Source organism: Mytilus trossulus, chromosome 1 (assembly GCF_036588685.1).
Source record: "Mytilus trossulus isolate FHL-02 chromosome 1, PNRI_Mtr1.1.1.hap1, whole genome shotgun sequence".
Taxonomy (NCBI): Eukaryota; Metazoa; Mollusca; class Bivalvia; order Mytilida; family Mytilidae; genus Mytilus; species Mytilus trossulus.
In genome coordinates, this window is record NC_086373.1 from 3,831,516 (window position 1) to 3,854,992 (window position 23,477).

The 23,477-nt window shown below is 31.1% G+C and overlaps 2 protein-coding genes across 2 annotated transcripts in view; one reads left to right on the forward strand and one right to left on the reverse strand.

The window, feature by feature from the left end:
- Positions 1-18,198, reverse strand: part of LOC134712552 (kinesin-like protein KIF16B) — a 43,748-nt gene extending 25,550 nt beyond the window's left edge. The window contains exons 1-20 of the mRNA XM_063574238.1: positions 18,039-18,198; positions 16,802-16,871; positions 15,993-16,115; positions 15,280-15,396; positions 14,452-14,484; positions 13,502-13,554; positions 12,929-13,044; positions 12,014-12,083; positions 11,160-11,232; positions 10,313-10,380; positions 9,761-9,861; positions 8,402-8,518; positions 7,978-8,075; positions 6,819-6,893; positions 6,400-6,453; positions 5,983-6,042; positions 5,075-5,194; positions 3,413-3,464; positions 2,934-3,071; positions 2,448-2,533 (exon numbers count right to left, since the gene is read on the reverse strand). Of these exons, the coding sequence (XP_063430308.1) occupies positions 2,448-2,533; positions 2,934-3,071; positions 3,413-3,464; positions 5,075-5,194; positions 5,983-6,042; positions 6,400-6,453; positions 6,819-6,893; positions 7,978-8,075; positions 8,402-8,518; positions 9,761-9,861; positions 10,313-10,380; positions 11,160-11,232; positions 12,014-12,083; positions 12,929-13,044; positions 13,502-13,554; positions 14,452-14,484; positions 15,280-15,396; positions 15,993-16,115; positions 16,802-16,871; positions 18,039-18,085 (1,671 nt within the window). The 5' untranslated portion in view covers positions 18,086-18,198. The remainder of the gene's footprint in view (positions 1-2,447; positions 2,534-2,933; positions 3,072-3,412; positions 3,465-5,074; positions 5,195-5,982; positions 6,043-6,399; positions 6,454-6,818; positions 6,894-7,977; positions 8,076-8,401; positions 8,519-9,760; positions 9,862-10,312; positions 10,381-11,159; positions 11,233-12,013; positions 12,084-12,928; positions 13,045-13,501; positions 13,555-14,451; positions 14,485-15,279; positions 15,397-15,992; positions 16,116-16,801; positions 16,872-18,038) is intronic.
- Positions 18,199-21,527: 3,329 nt separating this feature from the next.
- LOC134712548 (alpha-L-fucosidase-like) lies at positions 21,528-23,477 on the forward strand. The gene has a single exon (XM_063574224.1). It carries the CDS (start codon positions 21,583-21,585, stop codon positions 22,963-22,965), a length of 1,383 nt encoding a protein of 460 aa, XP_063430294.1. The 5' UTR covers positions 21,528-21,582; the 3' UTR covers positions 22,966-23,477.

A 23,477-nucleotide genomic window follows, 5' to 3' on the forward strand; every position in this document is an offset into this window, starting at 1 on the left:
CTGGCAAGGCTTTTTAAATTTATTTCTGGGACACCTTCCTATGACCACAAGGCTATGTTAATTTTTTTCTGGGACGCCTTCTTAGGAAGCCTTCCTACGAACGTCTTAGGAAGGCGTCCCAGAAAAAAATAAAATAGCCTTGTCAGACGTCATTATTATTTGGACTAATACATGAGATATTGGATATTTTTATGCATTATTTAACCAGTTGAGTCTCTTACAGGATTGTTTGTTTAATGCTGTTTAAACATTACTGAAAAAAAAAAACACCTTAAATTTGCTAATTATTTGGCATGAAAGTTTGATTTATTGAAAGGGACTCATAGTTTTCCATTTAATTTTAATAATTGTCTAATGGTTAAAACAATAGCTTCGTTGTTTACTTTTATACACAACAACATATTCAATTTGGTATCGTTGTTTACCTAATATTCACTATGTACTTGGTAACAGTTATTAATTAATTGAATAGAAAATATTATAATAAATATTATTGGAAGCCGAATTGACGTCAAATAGGTGCCGATTTGACTAGATGCCAATTTAACCAGGTGCCGACTTGACTTGTACGTTTCAATTCCTCTGCGATCGTTTGCGGTATTTTCTTGAGAAAACCTATTTTCTATCATCAAAGAGAAGAAGAAACTGCTTGAAATGATTCCCGAACGCTTCGTGATTGTTAAAATAAGTTTAATTCACTCAAAAAACAATTTTAAAACTTGCGATGTTTAAACAGGGAGTTTCAAAAGCACGTGTAAAAGAAGAAATTAACCGGTGAGAGTGGAAATCCTTACATAACATATATCACTATAGTACGACTTTTAAAGCAAAACAGTTTCATCCTTTTGTAAAACAGTCTTAAATATACCTATCACATTAATGTTTGAAGGGTCTTAAGCTTATACAAACCATATAAGTCGGTATGAAACACTAAAACTGAATGATAATAACCGATTACGTTTTGTAGTTTACAAAATTCTGGACTGGTTCCTGTCAAACTACAACACTTTGTTCGACTGTAGTGGAATACAAACAGAAACCAGTTAGTTTGTAAACTGGTTCCTGGCTGATTACTACACAATGCTCATGCATAATGATAACACAAGCACATTCCAGTTTGTATTGAAATTAGTAAATACGAAACCAAGCGCGGTAGGCAGAGAAATCAGGTCGGCAGTTATGGAACAATGACTGCGTCATTTTCCAAAAATTAAGAATCTACATACACATTTAGATTTGGCATATCAAAGAACCCCATTTATTCAATTTTTGATGAAATCAAACAAAGTTTAATTTTGGACCCCGATTTGGACCAACTTGAAAACTGGGCCTATAATAATAAATCTAAGTACATTTTTAGATTCAGCATATCAAACAACCCAACCGATTCAATTTTTGTCAAAATCAAACTAAGTTTAATTTTGGACCCTTTGGACCTTAATGTAGACCAATTTGAAAACGGGACCAAAAATTAAGAATCTACATACACAGTAAGATTCGGCATATCAAAGAACCCCAATTATTCAATTTTTGATGAAATCAAACAAAGTTTAATTTTGGACTCTTTTGGCCCCTTATTCCTAAACTGTTGGGACCAAAACTCCTAAAATCAATACCAACCTCCCTTTAATGGCCATAAACCTTGTGTTTAAATTTCATAGATTTCTATTTACTTACACTAAAGTTATGGTGGGAAAACCAAGAAAAATGCTTAGTTGGGCCCCTTTTTGGCCCCTAATTCCTAAACTGTTGGGACCTCAACGTCCAAAATCAATACCAAGCTTCCTTCTGTGGTCATAAACCTTGTGTTTAAATTTCATTTATTTCTATTTTCTGAAACTAAAGTTATTGTGCAAAAACCAAGTTTAATGCTTATTTGGGCCCTTTTTGGCCCCTTAATCCTAAAATGTTGGGATCAAAACTCCCAAAATCAATCCCAACCTTCCTTTTGTGGTCATAAACCGTGTGTTAAAATTTCATAGATTTCTATTCATTTTTACTAAAGTTAGAGTGCTAAAACTAAAAGTATTCGGACGACGACAACGACGACGACGAGGACGACGAGGACGACGACGCCAACGGGATAGCTATATACGACGAAATTTTTTTCAAATTTTGCGGTCGTATGAAAAGATCAAGTTATCTCCACTTTATATTGTGGCAATCTAAATTCCAGCTTGAATTTCAAGGATTATCAAAAATATTTTTTTGGATTTTTGATAAATGATATGTATCTTAAAATTATACATGAACTTTTAACAATCTTCTGGTCATATTTAAAAGCAGTCAAACAAACAAAAGAGTTATATATTGATTCATGTTCAAATATATTTTATACATTTAATTTTTGCATCAGAAAGATTTTGAAATTTATAAACATATTGTACAAACATACAAACACGTTACAAGAAATGCTATCAAGTATATGATATATTAGGGTAACATACATTATTAAGATCTTTCTTCATTTTAGCAGCCTCTGCTGGGTTGTTAAACCTGAACATGTTAGTTCTCCCTAGTAATATCACTGCACCTGAATAAAAAAGACAATTTATAAATTTACATTGAACTTAATATATTTTTAGATAAGCAGATTAATCTTTAAAACTAAAATATTCATGTATTACTCCAAGGTCAAGAACTTCATCAGTAACTTTCCTATATCTTCTTTTTTGAGTTATTTTGAGTATTGTATAGACATATGAATACTGTTAAAGACTTGTTTGTTGCTCTCCACATAACTTTTGGGTGATTGTATCGCAGTAAAGCATTGTTTGGGAAAGGTCATCATAATATATATCAAAATATTCATAAAGAAACAATTGCTGAAGATGAAGCATGGATACTCAAGATGCAATATGTAAGCAGAAAAACAAATTATGATTTAAAGACAAGATGAAAGCCTCTCAACTTTCAATCTAGAATAACAATACCTTGTGATAATGTTGTTGCACTGGTTTGTGTGACTCCATTAACAACACACAGGGCACCAGTACCAGGGTAGAGAATGACATCTCCATTCATATATTCTATCACACAGTGATCCTTTTCTATTTCAATACCAGCTAGTACTATAAAAACAAGTTATGTCATATCTGAAATATTTATCTTTAAGCATGGCAATACAAAAATACAATTTAATACTACAAAACTACAGTTGAATATGTTATTTTTAGTCAACCTTCAGGCTATTTCGGTTTTAATGCTCCTATTTGTCCTTTCCTATAGCTTTATCACCTTTCTCAGTCACTGACTAATTTTTGAGATATGAACAGAACTTATTAGCAACTTCACAATATCTATCGAGAATATACCAGCTTTATTGCGTGTTTAATATGCTCAGCCCGCAAAGTGGATCAAGGCTGACATTTTACGCTATAAATGTGTAGAAAACCAGATAGTCTATACATACCAATATCAGGAGTAACATCTGCATCTGGTCTACCAACTGTAGTCTTCCCTTCCTGAAACAGGACAATATATTTCTACAATTGTTATTTTTACTATTGATTCATAATTTATTGCATGCATTAAAAGTTACTGAAATGCATGTTTTAATTAAATGTGAGGTTCATCAAATTGCACTTCTTCTTTCATTTATAAAAAATCAAACTGTTTCTGAATTTATTATAAACTTGCATGACAGCTGAAACATCACCTAAAATGTCACAATGATGTTGAATCACTATAGAAAATAAAAATAGCTCGCAATGGGAGAATACACATTGTACAAGATTGGTTCCCCTGGTTACTTCATCAGAGTTTTAATCAAGGCTTCCAAAATTTTTTTGAGCCAGCCGGACATTTTATGTATGATCCTGATTTTAATATCTAAGACTACCTCACAAAAGGCAATTATGGTAATCAGATGGCCATCCCAATGATTGACATTAGTCTAGATTAAAAAAATACGATATTAAACTTTACTTTGACTTGTCAATGGTAAAACATGGACCAAAATTGGATACGTAAAATCTATGTACGTTTACAAAGCATGACTGAGTGAAGAAGCTCGTTCCACGTTATTTCTTGAAATACTTGAAATGAACGTTAGATAAAGGTATCAATGATAATTTTAGCATTTTTGAAGAAATGTAGGATACATAATTAAATTTCCCTAAATTTCTCACCTGTGCACATACGCACACATGTACTTGTTGTTCTTCTTCTTCTTCTTCTTCTTCGGAAGTCCACCCTATTTGCAGGGTCACCGTATTAAAAATATCCTAGTTTTTAGGTTAATTTTTTATAAATGCGTAGTTATGGAACGTAGTTCTGACGATTTTTCATTTAAAACCTTTTTAAATGTTTCATCAAATCATGTTTATAAATATATTTATTATAACTTAATCTTTTGGACTAAATCAATTAGATACAAACCGCTGAAATGTACGAAAATAATTGTGAATAGACCGATTAATTTAAATACGATGTCCGGTACTGACAGTTATAGTTTACTTGTGACCTGAACAGGTAGTCTTTAGCTGTCCAACAACTAATTAGCCTTGATTAAAATTAGAAAGTATTGAAGTAGGGGTTGTTTTGATAGTAATTAATCATGCCACTTTTATGACTGGAAATGTGGGGCTTTTAAAGCAAAAGTTTGGGTCAAAAAGATTGTGAATCATGTTAAAATGACCGAAAAAGTCTTGAAAACTAAAAAGTATATGACCGTTTCATGCTTTGCCCAGCCGGACTTTTAACGGACATTATACAAATGACCGGAATATATGACCGTTTTGGAAGCCTTGGTTTTAACTAACACAAGGTTAAAGTAAAAGAACATGGTCCAGACACATTTTATCATGTAATATATTATTTTTTGTTGTTGATTTTTGTTCTAACAACTTTTATTGTTACCCACATTGAGATTCAGGTGCTTCAGTATATGACACTTTGTTCATTGTAGCTTATTGATACCATGGTTGGTATAACTATATATAATTACATTATTATAATAAAGAACCTTTCGTCAAAAACAATTGGCTGTCAATTTGAGTTTAAAAAGATATTTGGCATTCATGTAACTGTAAGAAATTACAAGAAACAGTCAGCATTATTTTTGTATACAAACCTTAATATGGTATAACATAATACCAGTGCTACAAATGTCGTCATCTATACCAATCAGATGTGGAAGCTGGAAATCTAACACCACACCAAGACCTTCCTTACGTACAGCGAACATATCATTCTAGTCAAATAAAAACATTATATCATAAATACTTATTTCATTTAATGTGTAGTAGAAAGGGACCAAAGCAATAAACAAACTTTTTTCCATAGAGCATATACATTTTGTGTACATTAACTGACAAGAAATCATAGCACTGCCATTGCTGGGTGCTAGCTTATATTATGTAATCACAAAAAGCAGCAAAACATCAAAACTTATTCATATGTAGTAGTAAGGGTCCAATGCAATAAGCAAATATATAAAGAACATATAAATTAAACTTTAAAATATCAAAGCACTGCCAATGCTGGGTGCTAGCTAATACTACCTAATTGCAAAATGCAACAAAATCATTGATTATATGATTGTTTTACATCATTTAAACAAAATTCATGCACCAACAACATATACATATGTAGTTGCTTCAGAAATATCTATGTATTTGAAATTGGAATTTTGATGATTTTAAGACAAATTTAAGAATATTTCTAACCAATTGTATGTGCTTTCTGTACAAATGTTCACCTATTTTCAAAAAATTCAATCACTTAAACCAAAGTTGTATGAACATTTTTAACAAATCTTTGACATAGCCCTGATTTTTTAAAAGGTTTTTTTAAAGCATGTTTTGGAATTTAATAATAACAAATATGTTCTGGTAGAAAAAAAAAATATTCCATTTGATTGGATCACATCTATTTTTGCTTAATAATAAATGTTTTTGGGGATGAGGATTAATGTATTTATGACTCTGACAATGGCCATGCTAGCATCAAGAAATAGAAGAACAGTATACTAAATGTTACCTTTAATATAGTTCCTGTCTCGTTCCATTTGCCAGCCCATTCTTCTGTAAGAACTTTGACCTGAAGTAAAAATATTACATTAAAAGCTATAGAAGATTTAAGAAAGTTCAATATAAATTTGAAACCTTTTATGAAAATACAATATTCAAGGTAAAAATCATAAAAGACCTTTTTATTCATCCTATTAGTATATATTGTTTTTTGGTTTGTTACCTTAAAATGTTTTTCATCATCCATGTATAATGAATGCCTTGTGGGTTTTTTTTATGATAATTCCCTTCGAATATCCCTAATTTTTTCAAACTTTTATACAAACCAACTTACAATATCATTGTCAAAAATATGCATGTTTTGCAATCACAACAGCTTACTCTTTCTTATTTTTATGAGATTCCTATTTTATAAGTGATTACTTACCCTTGCTTCATTCTCATGGAGTTTTTCCTGAACTTTAGGTGTCACAATATTATCCTGCAAATCAAAAAGGCAAAATGATTTAGAGCTAGTATGAGTAATGCATAATAAATTATATATAACTATGTTAATTAACTGTTGGACATAAATTCAAGTAAAAAATTGGTAAACACATTTCTAAATAATTATTCATCAGTATTGCTTGTTGCAACAAACATTTTTATATGTGACTGTGCATGTAATAGACAATCAGGTAAACCTGTGTTGAAGAATTAATAAACAACAAAGTTCTGTTAATTTTCAATTGGAAAACTTTAAAAAGATTATCATTTTTATTTGAGAAAATTAATCATTTTAATCATTTTTTCGTTTAAATTATCTAACACAAATGATAACAAACATCTGCATGAGAACCAACTTACCAGACTTCCACCAAGTAGTGCTTTCAGTCTTGAAATCTCTGCTCTTAAGTCTCGGATTAACTTCACATTTGGATCCTGAAAAAAAAATACAAAGAATGATGAAACCATACCTGTCAACTCACCCGTTTTTTGCGGGTGACACCCGTTATTTTCACCTCTCACCTGGGAGTTTTTCTTTACCCGGCGGGTCCCGGGAATTTCTAACATTACCCGTTCCACCCGAATTTCTGACCGGAATTGTTTCCGGTATTTAGAAGTAATACGACCTTCAGTTTTATCGGTCTTGTTCAATGTAACCAAAAGTCAAAATGTAGGACTGTTTACCTGAGCTACGTAACGATATTTTCAACAAGCTACAAGATGAGTTCAGTGACTATCAGTTGACCCCATTAGATGAACTTCCACTTTGCACTTCCCCTGAAACTGACATTGGTACATTTTGGGGAGAAAAGTCCAAGTTGCATGACATTTTTCTTAACAAGCCAAGATTTTTTGTTTTGTCAAAACTTGCTAAAACATTACTGGTTTTGCCAAACAGCAATGCAGACAGTGAGAGGGCATTTTCTTTAGTAAAGAAAGTAGCTACAGAGTTTAGGGCTGATCTTAATATAAATAAGGATACACTGTGTGCTCTTCTTTCTTGTAAAATGAATACACATTTGCATTGCTATGGACTGAAACCAAGTGCAGTTCTTTTAAAGAATGCCAAGTCTGCTACTATGGAATATAACAATAATCTGAAATAAACTTGTATACATGTTCTAACTGTTTCATATACATATTGACTATATAAATTATATGTAAACATATTTTTGTTCTTCAATTGAGCCCGCAAAATGTCGTACACGTTATGACCTGAGATTTTTTTTCTCAATGCAGGTCATGACCTGACTTTTCATTTTCAGAGGTTGACAGGTATGATGAAACACTTTTTCCCTTCACAGTATAATCAGTAAATCTTATCTTACCAAAATGTATCCTACAAAGGACCTTCATGAATAATAAATTAATATGCAAAACTCAAACACTCAATATTTAATGATTTCAAAATCTGAACATTTAAAATGTAATACTTATTTTTTTACCTCGCAACAATTAAAATAATGACACTAGGTTTTGCTATAATAAGACCAGTATTAAGAAAGTGCTAAGATGATACCTCATTGACAGTAGGCCTGTTGATGATATTCTTGGCCCTGTTGGCATACCTCAGGGTTCTCAGTGTTTCCCCATAATTAACATCGGCTGGAGATATTGCTGAAAAATAGAATTTCAAATTCATAAATTACACAAAATCTTAAGGATGAAACCATACATACAGAAGATTTCATGAAATAAAAGTATATTATGAATTCGTTCACATAAAATTATCCATTTTTTGGTTTTAACAATTTAATAAATTAAAGTGAAGTCATAATTCTTAGGTGTGTGGATACACTGAACTGCACCTTTACATTTAAGAGAAGATGTCTCACTTCATAAAAAGAACACATAAAAATAATTAACAAAATTAAAACAAAAGATAGACATGCTCTAAGCCTCCTTCCAACACAATAATGATTTGAGAGTAAAACAGTCCTTACTAGCTATCATAATGGTCCTGGCATTACCACCAATACTATCCTTCAGTAACCAGGTAATCTTAGAATCTCTGTACGGAATAAACACTTGTTTTCCTTCTTTCAAACTACAATTCTTAGCTATAAAAGAATAAACAACTTATCAATAGCATTTATGAAACAATTTGAAATCAGTTATAACAAAATTAAATATTAGTAAGAAGTTATATGTTATTTCAAAATTAATGATTTGCACATTTTTATATAACCCGAATAATTCAGTTCCTCCCCTTAACAATCTCTCCTACTTGCGAAAGCCTGACTTCCTAACACGATAAAAACTCTTCACGAATCCTGGATTTTGATTGGTGCCCTGTAGTAGAGGTGACCAATCAGCAATTAGCTCAATTTTATCCAGATAGTTAAATCTCGAGCTAATTCCGAATGGTTGATTGAAGATTTTTCATTATCTATGCATTCAGGCGTTAATGTAGTAAGCGTAATATAACGACTGAATCAATCGGGTTAATTTTTATACAGATTATACATTTGAGCGCGTTTTGCATCTTATCTAAAAATTCTTGATGCACATTTTATCAATTAAATGTGCATGATGAGCTTAAATTACAATGCAGATATTTATAGACAGTTGATGGGTACAAGAGGTACATTGGTGGAAATTAACAATTATCAATTCAGTTAATCAAAAAGAATAAAATTTAGGATAACAACTTATAATTGAAATATTTGATGGAATATTTGTGTAGATTTTTCATTGGAACAGAAAATACTGTTAAAAGTTTTAATCTGGAGAGTGCAGAGCAAGGATAGTTACTGAAAAGTTTGTCAAAAGGTTTTATGGATGAGTGAAAGCATGTTTTACAGCATTGGAAAGATTGATATAAAAGCTGTTTGATTTATAAATCATCACCTTTTCCATATACAGCAAGACAAAGAGAATTCCTGGAAACAAATCACTGTCAGATGTATTATCATGCTCAATTTAAGATTTCATTATTTTAAATATCATTTGCTCATCAGAGTTATCTGACATGATTGCTCATACATTGCAATCAGTTCTATCCATTTTAATTTCAATATGAGTAATATCATGGAGGTTAAATTTAATTATTTAATTTAAAGAGATTTGACATTTAAATCATGAAGACTGCATTTGATGGATGTACATCCCTACATAATTGTGCTTGAGATAGAACTCTGATGTAAAATTTATTCAGTCAACAAATCAGGAAATGGCCTGCTCATTTACTTCTATATATCTATCCATACAGTAAGTTTTACAGTTTCATAAAAAAGCTGACTTTTACATCAGAAAAAGTAACTCAAATATTTTGGTAATGATAAAAAGATAACATTACATACCAAGTAGTGAAATGACTGTCCCCAAGGTAACCAGTGATTTGTTTATGTTTCCACCTTCTTTTAACCTTTGACCTGTGGCTCCAGATGCATCTGCATTCTCACTATGAATGGAAATCGTTTTTTTTCTCAAATTATTATTCAAACATTTATTCTTTTATTTCCAAAACAACTACATGTATAGTTTTGTATTCTGTGTATATTGTATGTTTTGTCAATTTAAGTTTGTTGTTTTGATCATTTTACAATAGTACATTTTCAGTCGTAAAATTTTATTAGTATATGACTACCTTTTTAAGGTTTTTAAGATGTCAATGATCAATTGACTTATTGTGGGCTATAATTGTCCAGTGGCAAACATTTCATTAAAATTCAGTATGTGAACAGTGTACAGTGGATACTTCTGGCTTACAATAACTTTGGCTTTGAAACCATTTCAATCCAAACCATCTGAATGAAAAATTTAGGAAACATCATAATATCCTTTAAATAATTTAGCACATGATATTTTAAGGTTATAATGATTTTATATTTATACATTTTTTTACAACTCACCTGCCAGCTAAATCTACTAGATGCAGTTTACTTGTTGTTTCGCATGGTAAATCATCTATGAATTTAGCCTGAAGTTAACAAACAAGAATAACAATTTCAACATACTGTGGATTCATTATTATTCGTTGGATACCAATTTTTGTGGATTTCGTGGGAACAGACGAACCACGAAATTAAATGTTCAACGAATACTAAATTTTCTATAGGCTTGTATGCAGATTTCTCCAAAACCACGAAATTAAATATCCACTAACATATAAGTTTTCATCAATCCTAGAAAATTGGTATCCACGAAAATAAATGAATCCACAGTACATGACATAAAACACGGAATAAAACATTGCACAATAGAATGAAAAATCAGACAATCAAACATTGCTCAACTTATTTTCAATGCAGTACATGATTTTTCTACAAAAAAAAGATGTACTTTTGTGATTCTATGTATCCAATATAATTTGCTTCATATGAGTTAAAATAGCAAGTATTGAAAATATTTTGATAAAGACAAAGAGATCATAAGCATTAGATTTTTTGTTTCCATTTTAAATTGTATCTTATAACAAATGATCTTTAACATTACACTTTCTTTAGATCATTATTTAAAGAGGATTAAACTGTAGTGTTTTAATAGAAAAATAACTCAATGCTTTAAAATTGTTTTCAACTTGTACAATTTGATGTTTCAAAAGAGAACTTTTTATGCATCTAAAACAACCTAAAGTATTCCAATTATGGCAACCTTTTTAATAACTTCACTAAGATTAATAAACTTTAAAAATAATAATGCAATTTACAAGATAATAAGATTATCTTTACGAACGTCAATTCTAAATATAGAACAAACCTGTGTGAAGACTAACGTAAATATGGCATGTGACCTACTGCTGACGTCATTCATCTTTGTTGTCGCTGTTACTCTGTCAAAGTATAAACATGGTAAGCTAATGAAAACATGAAAGAAATAAAATTACATAATGAAAGTTGTTTTCAATGAAAACAGCCTGCAGGTCTCTAACACTTTTATAGAATCCAAATAATTGGTCTATATTAAATTATAAATTAATTATTTCAAGATCTTTAAGTGTTTTTATCCTTTTTGGTAATTTGTTGTTGCTAGCAGATGTTCAAAGTAAAATTCTACTGTAAAATTTATTTACTACCTATCCAAACAAAGGGTGATTCAAAGCTTCAATTTTTGTACAGTATAGAAAATAAAATTGAGAATAGATATGAGGAATGTGTCAAAGAGACAACAACCCAGCCATAGAAAAAACAACAGCAGAAGGTCACCAACAGGTCTTCAATGTAGAAGAAATTCCCACACCCGGAGGCATCCTTCAGCTGGCCCCTAAACAAATATATACTAGTTCAGTGGTAATGAAAGCCATACTAATTTCAAAATTATACACAAAAAACTAAAATTAAAATAATACAAGACCAAGAAAGGCCAGAGGCTCCTTCTTGGGACAGGCGCAAATATGCAGCGGGGTTAAACATGTTTATGAGATCTCAACCCTCCCCTATTCCTCTAGCCAATGTAGAAAAATCTTATTGTTGACCTCTAAATTTCTTTGGGTTTTTTTTCAAGTCTTTGGGTTGCTACCACACTTCATACACCACACATCTCCTTTTTTCTTATGAACTGCATATAAATCAGCATCTATTTTATTATATAAGTAAGTAAGACATACAAAATACCTGACAGAATTGCCTCTATGCATTAGTTCCTCAACATCTTCATAATTATTTACTATGTGTTTTGATAGATCTAAAACAAAAAAAGAGATTCTGTGATTTTAATGCAGTTTGAAAATGACTAAAGACTTTTATCTCGCTTTGATCAGAATTTGACAAGAAACAAGACTACAGTCCCATAAGAATTGAACATTTGAATGTTATTTTTCTCCACTAAATTTTCCAAGACACAAGACTACAGTCTCATAAGAATTGAACATTTGAATGTTATTTTTCTCCACTAAATTTTCCAAGAAACAAGACTACAGTCCCATAAGAATTGAACATTTGAATGTTATTTTTCTCCACTAAATTTTCCAAGAAACAAGACTACAGTCCCATAAGAATTGAACATTTGAATGTTATTTTTCTCCACTAAATTTTCCAAGAAACAAGACTACAGTCCCATAAGAATTGAACATTTGAATGTTATTTTTCTCCACTTAATTTTACAAGAAACAAGACTACAGTCTCATATTTGTCTCTAATATACATTCTTACAGGAACATAATATTGTATATATAATTCTACATTTCTGTTAGATTTGTTATGGTATTTTGTTTCTGATCTAGCTGTATATGTATATGGATAATTGAGGTGTTCATGGGAAGTGTGCATCATGTAGCTAAATAAATTTAGAATGGTAAACAAGGAATTAATTCACATTGCAATAATTAACACAAAATTTGCACAATAATCTTTTTTCTCATCATGATGTGATTTTGTGTTGATCCTTTTTTGTAACCAAATTGTAAACAATGTTAGTTAATACTCAATATCTATTTTTTAAGAGGGCGAAATATTTGGTTGAATGATTATATATCTTTTCACATAAATTGAACATCATTAAAACAAAAATGTATTTGTATATCAATTTACCTTGGACATAAGGTCCATCTTTTGGATGTTCTCTGACTCGTAGGTTATGTACCGTCTTGGAATTTGATGATTGTTTCAACAAATCTCGAACCTTTTCATTGTATATTTCCATGTAGCTGAAATGGAAAATAATATAACCATCCACATTTTCTTAAACAAAGTTTATATTTGATGATATAATTATACTTGACAACTTTCCTTTATCTGCATTAATTATCTCCTCTCAAACATAGCAACTAGAAGCAAGTTTCAATCATAAGGGGGTATAATGGAGGGGGGGCAAATCCCAGATCCCGCTTTTTGTTTAATAAGATCCCGTATCCTGCTTCTCATTTCCATAATAGGGCATGTAGTTTCCCCATGTCCCACCAGACTTTGTTTCCTGTCTTCATGCTTATTTATTTGACTTTCAGGTGTCACGCTTAGAAAACCTCGGCAAATCCTGTGTCACACTTAGACCGCAATGAGACCCACTCATAACATACCTCTTACTTCTATAGATTGTATGGGTTATCTTTAAAGTGATTTAGCCAATAAATCATGGTTAAAACTCTAACATATAAGCTATCGTACCTAACTTCTATCCTATAGTTTGTATCATCTTCTCTCATTCTACAAAACAGCTCCTACAAGAAAAAAGATTCAAATCATAGAGTAAAACATCCATAAAAGTCTGATTTTATTACTTAATCACTGGACTTTTCGAAAGAATTTGTTTTATAAGCCATTCATTTTTTTCATTATACATTGAACAATAGAATAGCAGTTTCAAGATCTTTATAATGTATATCAACTTCATGATATAGGTTCTGGTAAATGAAATTGCAAACTTAAAATGAAAGCCTTTTTTTTTTTAGGAACATTGCATTATCATGATAATGGGAATGTTCCTATATTTTGTCTGGTAAACAAGAATGTGTCTATAGTTCACGGATGCCCCACTCGCACTATCATTTTCCATGTTCAGTGGACCGTGAAATTGGAATCAAAAACTTTAATTTGAAATTAAAAATAAGAAGGATCATATTATAGGAAACATGTGTACTAAGTTTCAAGTTGATGTGACTTCAACTTCATCAAAAACTACCTTGACCAATAACTTTAACCAAAATTTTATCCTGAACTTCACACTATCATTTTCTATGTTCAGTGGACCGTAAAATTGGGGTCAAAACTTCAATTTGGCATTAACATTAGACAGATCATCACATGGGAAACATGTGTACTAAGTTTCAAGTTGATTGGACTTCACCTTTCATCAAAAACTACCTTGACCAAAATCTTTAAACTGAATGGGGACAAACAAACAACAGATGGAGGAACGAACGGACGAATGGACGAATGAATAAACAGAAGGACGAACGGACCCACAGACCAGAAAACATAATGCCCCTCTACTATTGTAGATGGGGCATAAAAAAGCTTTATTTTTAAACTAATCAATTAGAAGCATCCTTTCAAAATATGTACATTTATTTACCAATTTTATATGTTGTTTTTTTCAAATTCAAGGCTTACTATACCTGACATATTCTTGGTATCAGTCCTTGATCATCCTGAAAAAAATATATTATAAACAATTATGTTGTATTCTTAAACATCATTATTATATATAACAGCTCATTTACATGTACTGGTACTTATTCTAATATGGCTTTGATTAAAATAATATAAATTCTATGGTCAGATCAAAACTTCATATTGAATACATTCCACACACAAAAAATAACCAGAATGTGAAAAAAAATATCATTATGAACATGCATGTGTACCAAGTTTAAAGATGATGTGATTATAAATTCATGTTAAAACTACCGTAAACAAATTTTTTAACTTGATACCAGTTTGATGAACAGTTGAACTAATGAAGGAAATGTCGACAATAAAGACAACAACACTCATGTTTTTACCGCATAGTATCTGTTTATTGGGTCTACATGTTTCGCCTAGTAGATAGGCATCATCAGGACAATTGTACAAAGAAATATGACAGTGAAGTATGAATTTTGCGGTTTAGTGATTTAACAGGAAGTGTAAGTTACATAATAGTAGTTATGGTGACGTTATATAAATAGATAGTGAAAGTGAAAGTAAATTAAAATAGAAAATATATAAATAGAAATGTTCGTGTTTTCTTGAATGGTAACAGCATCTCATGTGATTGACATCTATCACGTTCTGTGTAGTTAATCTCATGAGAGGTCTTTGGTGGTATTGCACATTGTAGTTATCTAAATAAATAATCATGTCAGTGAAATCCAAATTGAACAACACCTCACTGTTCATTTCGAACAGTCAACTGGCTTAATGAAGGAAATGTATACAAATATAATGATGATCAATAAACATACCTGGCTGCCCATCATAGTATAACTCTTTCCTGATCCTGTCTGACCATAGGCAAATACACATGCATTGTAACCATCATATGCTGAAGTCACCACATCTGACCCCAAACTCTGGAAAACCTGAAACATATATTTTACAGAGTTTTCAAGAGACAAATCTATTAATGTACAAAATGAAGATAAGAATATATCAACAATTGTAAATATCACAGTAACTTTTTTTGTAATAAGTTAAAATTATTTTAAACATTACTTTAAATTCAGAAGTTTTTATGATTTCAGGAAATGCCAAAAATAAAAAGTGTTTAACTGTTTATATCAGAGGCCTTCTTCTATGGAAAAAACAATTATTGGAAGTACATCATTAAAAATATTTTGAAAAATCCCTGAAGATTTTGGTTTTTTTTAATCTTCATACCATAATCATAAATGAATTTCCAACTCAAAACAAGTTTTAAAGTTAATTTCTATGGAGAGTTGTCTTATAATAAATATAAAAGAGAAGATGTGGTATGATTGCCTATAATTATATAAGTTATTGGCAATCATACCACATCTTCTCTTTTATATTTAAAGTACCAATTTGATTTTAAAATTGAAACCATCTTCATAGAAAATAAATAAGACACTCAGCACCCTTCCATCATCATGGGTATTGATATTTAATTACAGTGCAGTGAAACATTTCCAGCATGCAAGAATCTATTGAAACAAACCTGTTTTTGAGAACAATATTTAGGTTCATTTTTATCCACAGACCAAAATGAAAAGTCATATGTGAAATCCTTTATCCTCATGGCATCTTTACCATGTCCTCCTTCAGCATTCCTTTCCGGAATCTACAATGAAAAAATTACTTTTAAATTATACTGAATTTGCTTTTTTTTGTCATTATCAAAATAATATATTTACTAACATTTAATTTTATGTCAAAGTCAAAAACTATTATTTTGATTTGAGTAAGCAACCCTCAAAACAGCAAATTTTTGTGAAAGCACAATCATTGAAACCAATGAAAAGAGATAAACTCAAAATTGATAGTTGATATAAATATGGAAAACAATGATTTTATTTCCATTGAATTTCACAAGGCTATCATATGATATGCATAAAAAAAATTGCAGCTCCTTCCAAAATTCCTATTAGCTGAGATTGACAAAAAGGTTTTTTTATTAATCAAGAATACTTCAGTGCAGTTGCTCTCTATAAAACATTAATTTATAAATATCAAGTGCATATAATTTTCTACAATTGTGATTGTGTTCCTACAGCTCTGACTAAAATAAATGTCCTCAGTTCTTTTATACAAGACTTCCTCTGAGGTCATGTTTGCCTTTAATGCAGAAGGTGGTAAGTTTGTTTATAAATGTCCTAGTAGAGTAAAACCAAAGAATTTTAATTGGTATTCACTGTTTCTCAACTATGCATTTAATTGGCTAATGAATGCTCAACAAACATCTGTTGTAGTCAATTCCTCCTTCTCATCATCATCATCTTATAGAACTAAATGACATGAAATACTTGCCTTAGGATTGGTGATTGTTGTTTTCCCTCCATTCATGGACACTATAAATTTGCTCTCTAGATCAATTTCCCTAATAAATAAATTGCATAATTTAGATTTAAAAGTTAAGATTATTACAGTGTTAAATCAGATGTCTAAAAGTTAGATACGTAACAGTAATGAAACTTACATTTGTAATTGAATTTTTCTGTCATGATGCTTGCAATAGTAATCACCTGACTTATTTTGTGATATTTTAGGCTGCACGATTTCTTTGATTTAATATTTGGTAAGTCAAATTTAGAACTTTAAAATAGTGGTCTTGTAACTGCATGAAATATGTATCACTGGACAAGAAGCAGTTATTACTAAATTTATAAATTACAATAGTGATACACATTTTCCAGTGAGAAAAAAAAACTAACAGGAAAAAAACCTGTTCAAATTAAAGAAAGTCAAAATGATGAGTAAAGCAAAGAACAATTTTTATTGAAAAGTCTCAGAATATCCCCATACTTTATTATAAGTCATATATCATGTATATATAAACTCAGGAAAACATTTAAACTCCACCTAGATCTTTTGCATCATTATTATTGTATTGAATATCGTTTTGAAATAAGAAAAATCTGTAGCTCTATTGTCTGCATATAGTAAAAAAAAATAACATAAGGACCTAACATGCCTAAGAGCTACGGTTCCGCAGCTATGCTCCGCAAATAGTAAAAAAATTAACATAAGGACAGTAAAAAAATAACATAAGGACAGTAAAAAAAAACCATAAGGACCTAAGAGCAGAGCTACGGTTCCGCAGCTACATGTATGCTCCGCAAATAGTAAAAAAATAACATAAGGACCTAAGAGCTACGGTTCCGCAGCTAATGAGCTATGGTCCGAAAACAGTAAATAAATAACATAAGGACCTAAGAGATAAAAACAAATTTGTGAATGCAAACTATTGTTAGGGATTCGTTAATTGTGTAATAGAATCCTGTTTCACTCCCCTGTTTGAGGAAATAATTATTTATGCTATTTTCTTAACTGTGTGTGTGAATATTTGGGGTTTCAATTTCAGTAAGCTAGTCCATCTATTTGGTTAGTCCAAATAATTATGACGTCTTGAAAGGCTATTATATTAAGGCGTCAAAGAAAAAAATTATAATAGCCTTTCAAGACGTCATAATTATTTGGACTACTATTTGGTAAGATCTGGTAAGACAATGACAGAACTGTACGTGTCAAATAATTTTTTAAATACCTCTTATTAAACGGTCTCACTCTAACTGCTACTTTGACGGAAGTCATGTTCAATTCTTTTTCAGTTTCTACGTAATGTTATTCCTTATTTTCACCTGTCATAGACAGGTGATGCGATCAAAACATCCTGACAAAAAAATGTCAAGTGATTTATGATAAGAGCAGAGAAGTATCGAAAAACTAAAACATTGAGGGAGGTAACTATTTTCCCGCGGTTTAAATGAGGTATGTCTATTAACCATCAAACACAACAGTTCACCACAGACCACCATCGACGAAATACACAAATTAATACAATTGACATAGCTGATATGTCACAAACTGTAAAGTTTATATGGCAATAAAACTTTGAATTGAATTTAGTTGTAATATGCATTGAAACAATTCTTAAAGAAATTCAAAAGGTGACAGGGGTGAGTTTACAGAATAAAGATCAATGAGCTAATATCTCTTTTTTTTTTATCTAATATCTACGTGAAAAATATGTTAAAAAAATCAAAAATAGAGATAATCGTCACAAAAGTGAATATGGGCAAAAATATAAAGAAAAGAGAAAGTGGCATATGAAATTTAAAAAAAAAGAAATAAATAAAGGACTCTCATCCGGATGCGCGTACTTTTCAAGCCATACTTGATTTTTTTTCTTCACTTTTCATTGAACACCTTGTAGAAGATAATTGAATATTAGTATTCATTCAAACTTGAACCTATAATTATAAGTGAATATAAGAATCTTCCTTTATCGGATACATCATCCAAGTGTCCCTAAAAATAAAACAACGTTATACATGTCAAAACTTTAGGAATATTTTTTATTCAAATATTTTTCATTCAATTGACTAATTTTTATATATATTTGGAGAAATAACATTTGGGACCAGTTTGGAGTTTGTGTCAACTCTACAGGATATTTGCGCTTTCTCGTTTGTTGATTTAGTTGATGGAATCTTGTTCAAATATACTTTTCCATTTTAAATAAAGGAAGAAAAAAAATCATTCCCGAATGCGTTAAGTAAAATTGTTCTTTAATTGTAGTGAGCAAGGAATAGTTCTGGTCAATGTTTTTGTTTGTTTGCCGTGTGATGATTGGTAAACCCATAATATTGGTCTAAATTGAGCATTAAAGTTTATGACATTTTCCGTCAGATAAACTTAAACTTTGGAACATCTTGGTCATATAAGTGAGAGGTTTAGCTAGCTATAAAACCAGGGTTAAACCACATAAGAAAATGTCTGTACCAAGTCAGCAATGTGACAGTTGTTATCCATTTGTTTGATGTGTTTGAGATTTTGATTTTGTCATTTGATTAGGGAGTTTTTCATGGCTCAGCTAACAAGCAAGCTAGCCAAAGATATAACATTTGCCTACACACTCAATACAATCGGCTGTAATGCTGTTAAATGGGGAGAAGAACGTTGATGTTGAACTCAGGTTTTTGGAATTTGTTTTGAATCGCTCCTTAACTAGACATGCTATAGTTGCACATTTGTTTAATTTACTTTACCTGTAACACGAAAAGATATTTGCGCTTCAAACACTATGGACAAATACGCTAACTTTTTAAAAACTTGTTCTTAACAAACCAGATATCATCTCATTTTACATATATACAATTTACTTGTTTACAAGGAATGATTTTTATCTTTATATGATGAAAATTTAGATTTTAAGTGGTATATTAGAGAAATATTTATGGATGTGACGGTATATATCCTTAAATCAGCATTATACGATTCATGGATTCAAAAAATGGACAGTATATAGTCCTTTTGTTTTCGTTCTTTTGCATTAAAGGTTCGATCAGCTGTACCCTCATTGATTGTTGTTTCTTTTTCTTTTTCTTATTAATTCAGACCGAATTTAGAATTTGAAACCAACGTTGTTCGTGTTGACTTTGAAGAATGAGAAGATAGTTACATACCTTTTTACCGGGCTATAATTTATCAGGCTTCAATTTCTTTTGTTGATGATATCAAGTGTCTGAAGTTCCATTAAAAAAGATAAAATCACAATAATAACCAAGGAAAATATCAAAACGGGAAAACTATTTATTATTAAGTCAGGGATTTCGTCATCACAAATTAACTAAAAATTAATTGAATTCTTTCCAAGATAGAAAGATTTGGCTAGAAATTTTGGCTGTACCTACAGAACTCTTATTAAAACAGAACACATCGTAATTTGTACGGCGATGTTCATGATGATGTGTATCAATTAGATTTAGATACAATCCGTGTTAACTCATTGACCCCTTGAATAAACCCACCCACCCTCTCCGAGTTAAAAAAACAACAAAAAAACAAAGAGTTACAGATACACTATCAAATGACACCTTATACAATATGTTGTATTCAAATGATCTTCAGAGTCCATTTTCTCAGAGTCCATAATAGTTAAGCCAGTAACATATTTTATTTTAATTTTCATAATACTCCAAATCTGTCAAAATATGAAATGGTAAACATGTTTAGTAATCTTAAAATCATTTTGACACTTGTTAAATACACGTTTTCAAAACTAAGTTATAAAAAAGAAGATGTGGTATTATCGCCAATGGGACAACTCTCCAGAAGAGACCAAATAACACAAAAATTAACAACTATAACGTTAGGCCACCGTCTGTCAAAATAACACAAAATATATGAAATGATATAGTCGTTTTTAGTGACCTTTTAAATTTATTATCTAGACATTTATTTACCAACCATGGGCCATTAATTGCCAGTCAAGAAATTCATTTCTTAATTTGGCATATAAATATTCGCATACGCTTATATCCGCAGTAATTCGGTTTTCACACATATATATCTGGATTTCGCGCATTTTCTCTTGTCGAGAAAAACTTACTGATCAGATCGACACGTATATTTTGCATTGATGATATGTAATTGCAGTTATCTCTTTTTCTGATTTAACATTTTTATACTTGTAGATTTCCTTCCATTATTCGGAGATCCAGAGAGCACGATTTACATGACCAGAGTTGTCACAATTTATGTCTATGATTTATTAAACTGATCAGTACAATTTCTCATCCCAAATTGCTTTTTGTTTTATTTATATATTATTAAGACAATTTTTATGTTCGTATGAGTACAGCGAAGAAGAACATAAATATATATGTAATGCACCATACTAGAGCGTAATGTAATTTTTTTTTTTGTGAAAAAAACATTGACATAAAAAAAAAATACAACTTAACAAGGAATATAGGATATTATTACATTATGAAATGTGTTTTGAAATGAGGTCGTTTTTTAAATAGATATAAAATGTATTAAAAGGAAATAATAGAGGAATCAGAGGAAGAAATCGAGTTTCATATTCTGTTAATGAACTGTTTATATCAATGATCGGGAACTTTGCACCACCACAATGCAGCGGTCGTTTAGACCCATTTACAAATATTGTAATAAATTTGTTACCAATTGCGACATTAATAGCAAACATTTTTTTTTTATTGCTACCTGTTTATTACAAGCATAGAACATACACATAAATACCGGTTCGTTGACTATACGGGTCGATAACTTCATTTCATAACATGAATTTAAACATGGCTGCTCTATATTTGTTCCTGCTATTTTATTGCACTTTGTCAACGTTCGGCCAGAGATATCAACCAACCTGGGAATCTCTGGAAAGCCGACCCCTTCCGGACTGGTACGACGAAGCAAAGCTTGGCATATTTATGCACTGGGGAGTTTTCTCTGTTCCTAGTTACAGTGCAGTATGGTTCTGGAATTATTGGAAAAATGGACACCGAGACATTGTCAACTTTATGAAGCGGAACTATCGTCCTGATTTTACATATGCCGACTTTGCAGCAGACTTCAAAGCAGAATTTTATGATCCTAAAAGATGGGCTGCAACGCTAGAAGCCTCTGGAGCTAAATATGTTGTTTTAGTTTCTAAACATCACGAAGGATTTACCAATTGGCCGTCTAATTATTCTTGGAACTGGAATTCTTATGACGTTGGTCCACACAGGGACCTGGTAGGGGAACTGGCCGATGCTATTCGCAATACAACAAATCTGCGATTTGGACTGTATCATTCTCTGTTAGAATGGTATAACCCACTATATCTTAGAGACAAAGCAAACAATTTTACAACACAAGATTTTGTGAAATTTAAATCCATGCCAGAACTATATGAGCTTGTGAATAGATATAAACCCGAAGTAGTTTGGTCGGACGGGGAGTGGGAAGCACCGGACACTTATTGGACGTCAAAGGAATTCTTAGCTTGGCTGTACAATGACAGTCCAGTGAAGGACACGGTTGTCACTAATGACCGCTGGGGCAAAGGTGACATGTGTCATCATGGTGGGTACTTCACGTGCCATGATAAATATCTTCCTACAACTCTCCAGAAAAGAAAGTTCGAAAATGCATGGACAATAGACAAAAACCATTGGGGGTTCCGACGAGATGCACGAATAGAGGACTTTTATTCAACTCGAGAACTTATTGCAACGTTTGCACAAACTGTAAGCTGTGGAGGTAATATGCTTATGAACGTTGGACCAACAAGTTATGGGACTATACAACCAGTTTATGAAGAAAGACTTCTACAGTTTGGAAAATGGATGAAAATAAATGGTGAAGCTATCTATAGTTCAAAACCGTGGACAGTTCAACAAGACAATGCCACTCAGGCATGTTGGTATACAATGAAAAAGACGGAAACAGCAACAAATGTTTATGCGATTATACTGGATTGGCCAGATACAAATTATTTGTATTTAAAGGCACCTATCACCAGTAGCAGCACATTGATAACAATGTTAGGGTATCAAGATTATAACTTTAGTTATTCAAAAGTGCAGCCGTCTGGTGTGAATATAACATTGCCAAATATATCTTTTGCAAAGATACCAAGCACTGATGCTTGGGTTTTTAAGATGACTGATATAGCGAATTAGCGTAGTTCATGCAATTGAAAGGATCAAGAATACTCATGTTCAAAGTATCTACATCAAATGAGTAAATTGTGCAATCAAACGCTTTCGTGTCAGAAATAACTGAAATTTTTTTTTACTTGTTTTTTTATTTCAAAAATGTTATTTTGAACCATTGCTATACATATTTGTGTGCTATGCTTGAAGTGAATCTCATTTTTTTTGTACATGCGACTGATTATTGACATTGTGTAAAAGTGGTCACACCAAGAACTAGAGTAAAATGAATCAATTGTTGTTTGAATATATATAATTTCTTTAACTTTTTTCACTGCATATTAAAGTAAATAAGTAAATAGTCATAAAGCTATAAACGTGTTGATCGGAAACGTAACTTACTTTTATCGATGATTACATTTTCCATCCAATCATATATACATGTTGTACATGAATTCATCCATATAATTTTTTTTTACCTTTGTTTATATAATAAACATTTGTTTAATATTTCTAATAAACTGTCACAATTCTGTTAA

Excerpts from the sequence above, each read along its gene's own strand:
- LOC134712548 (XM_063574224.1), top strand. The coding sequence starts at position 21,583 with ATGAATTTAAACATGGCTGCTCTATATTTGTTCCTGCTATTTTATTGC.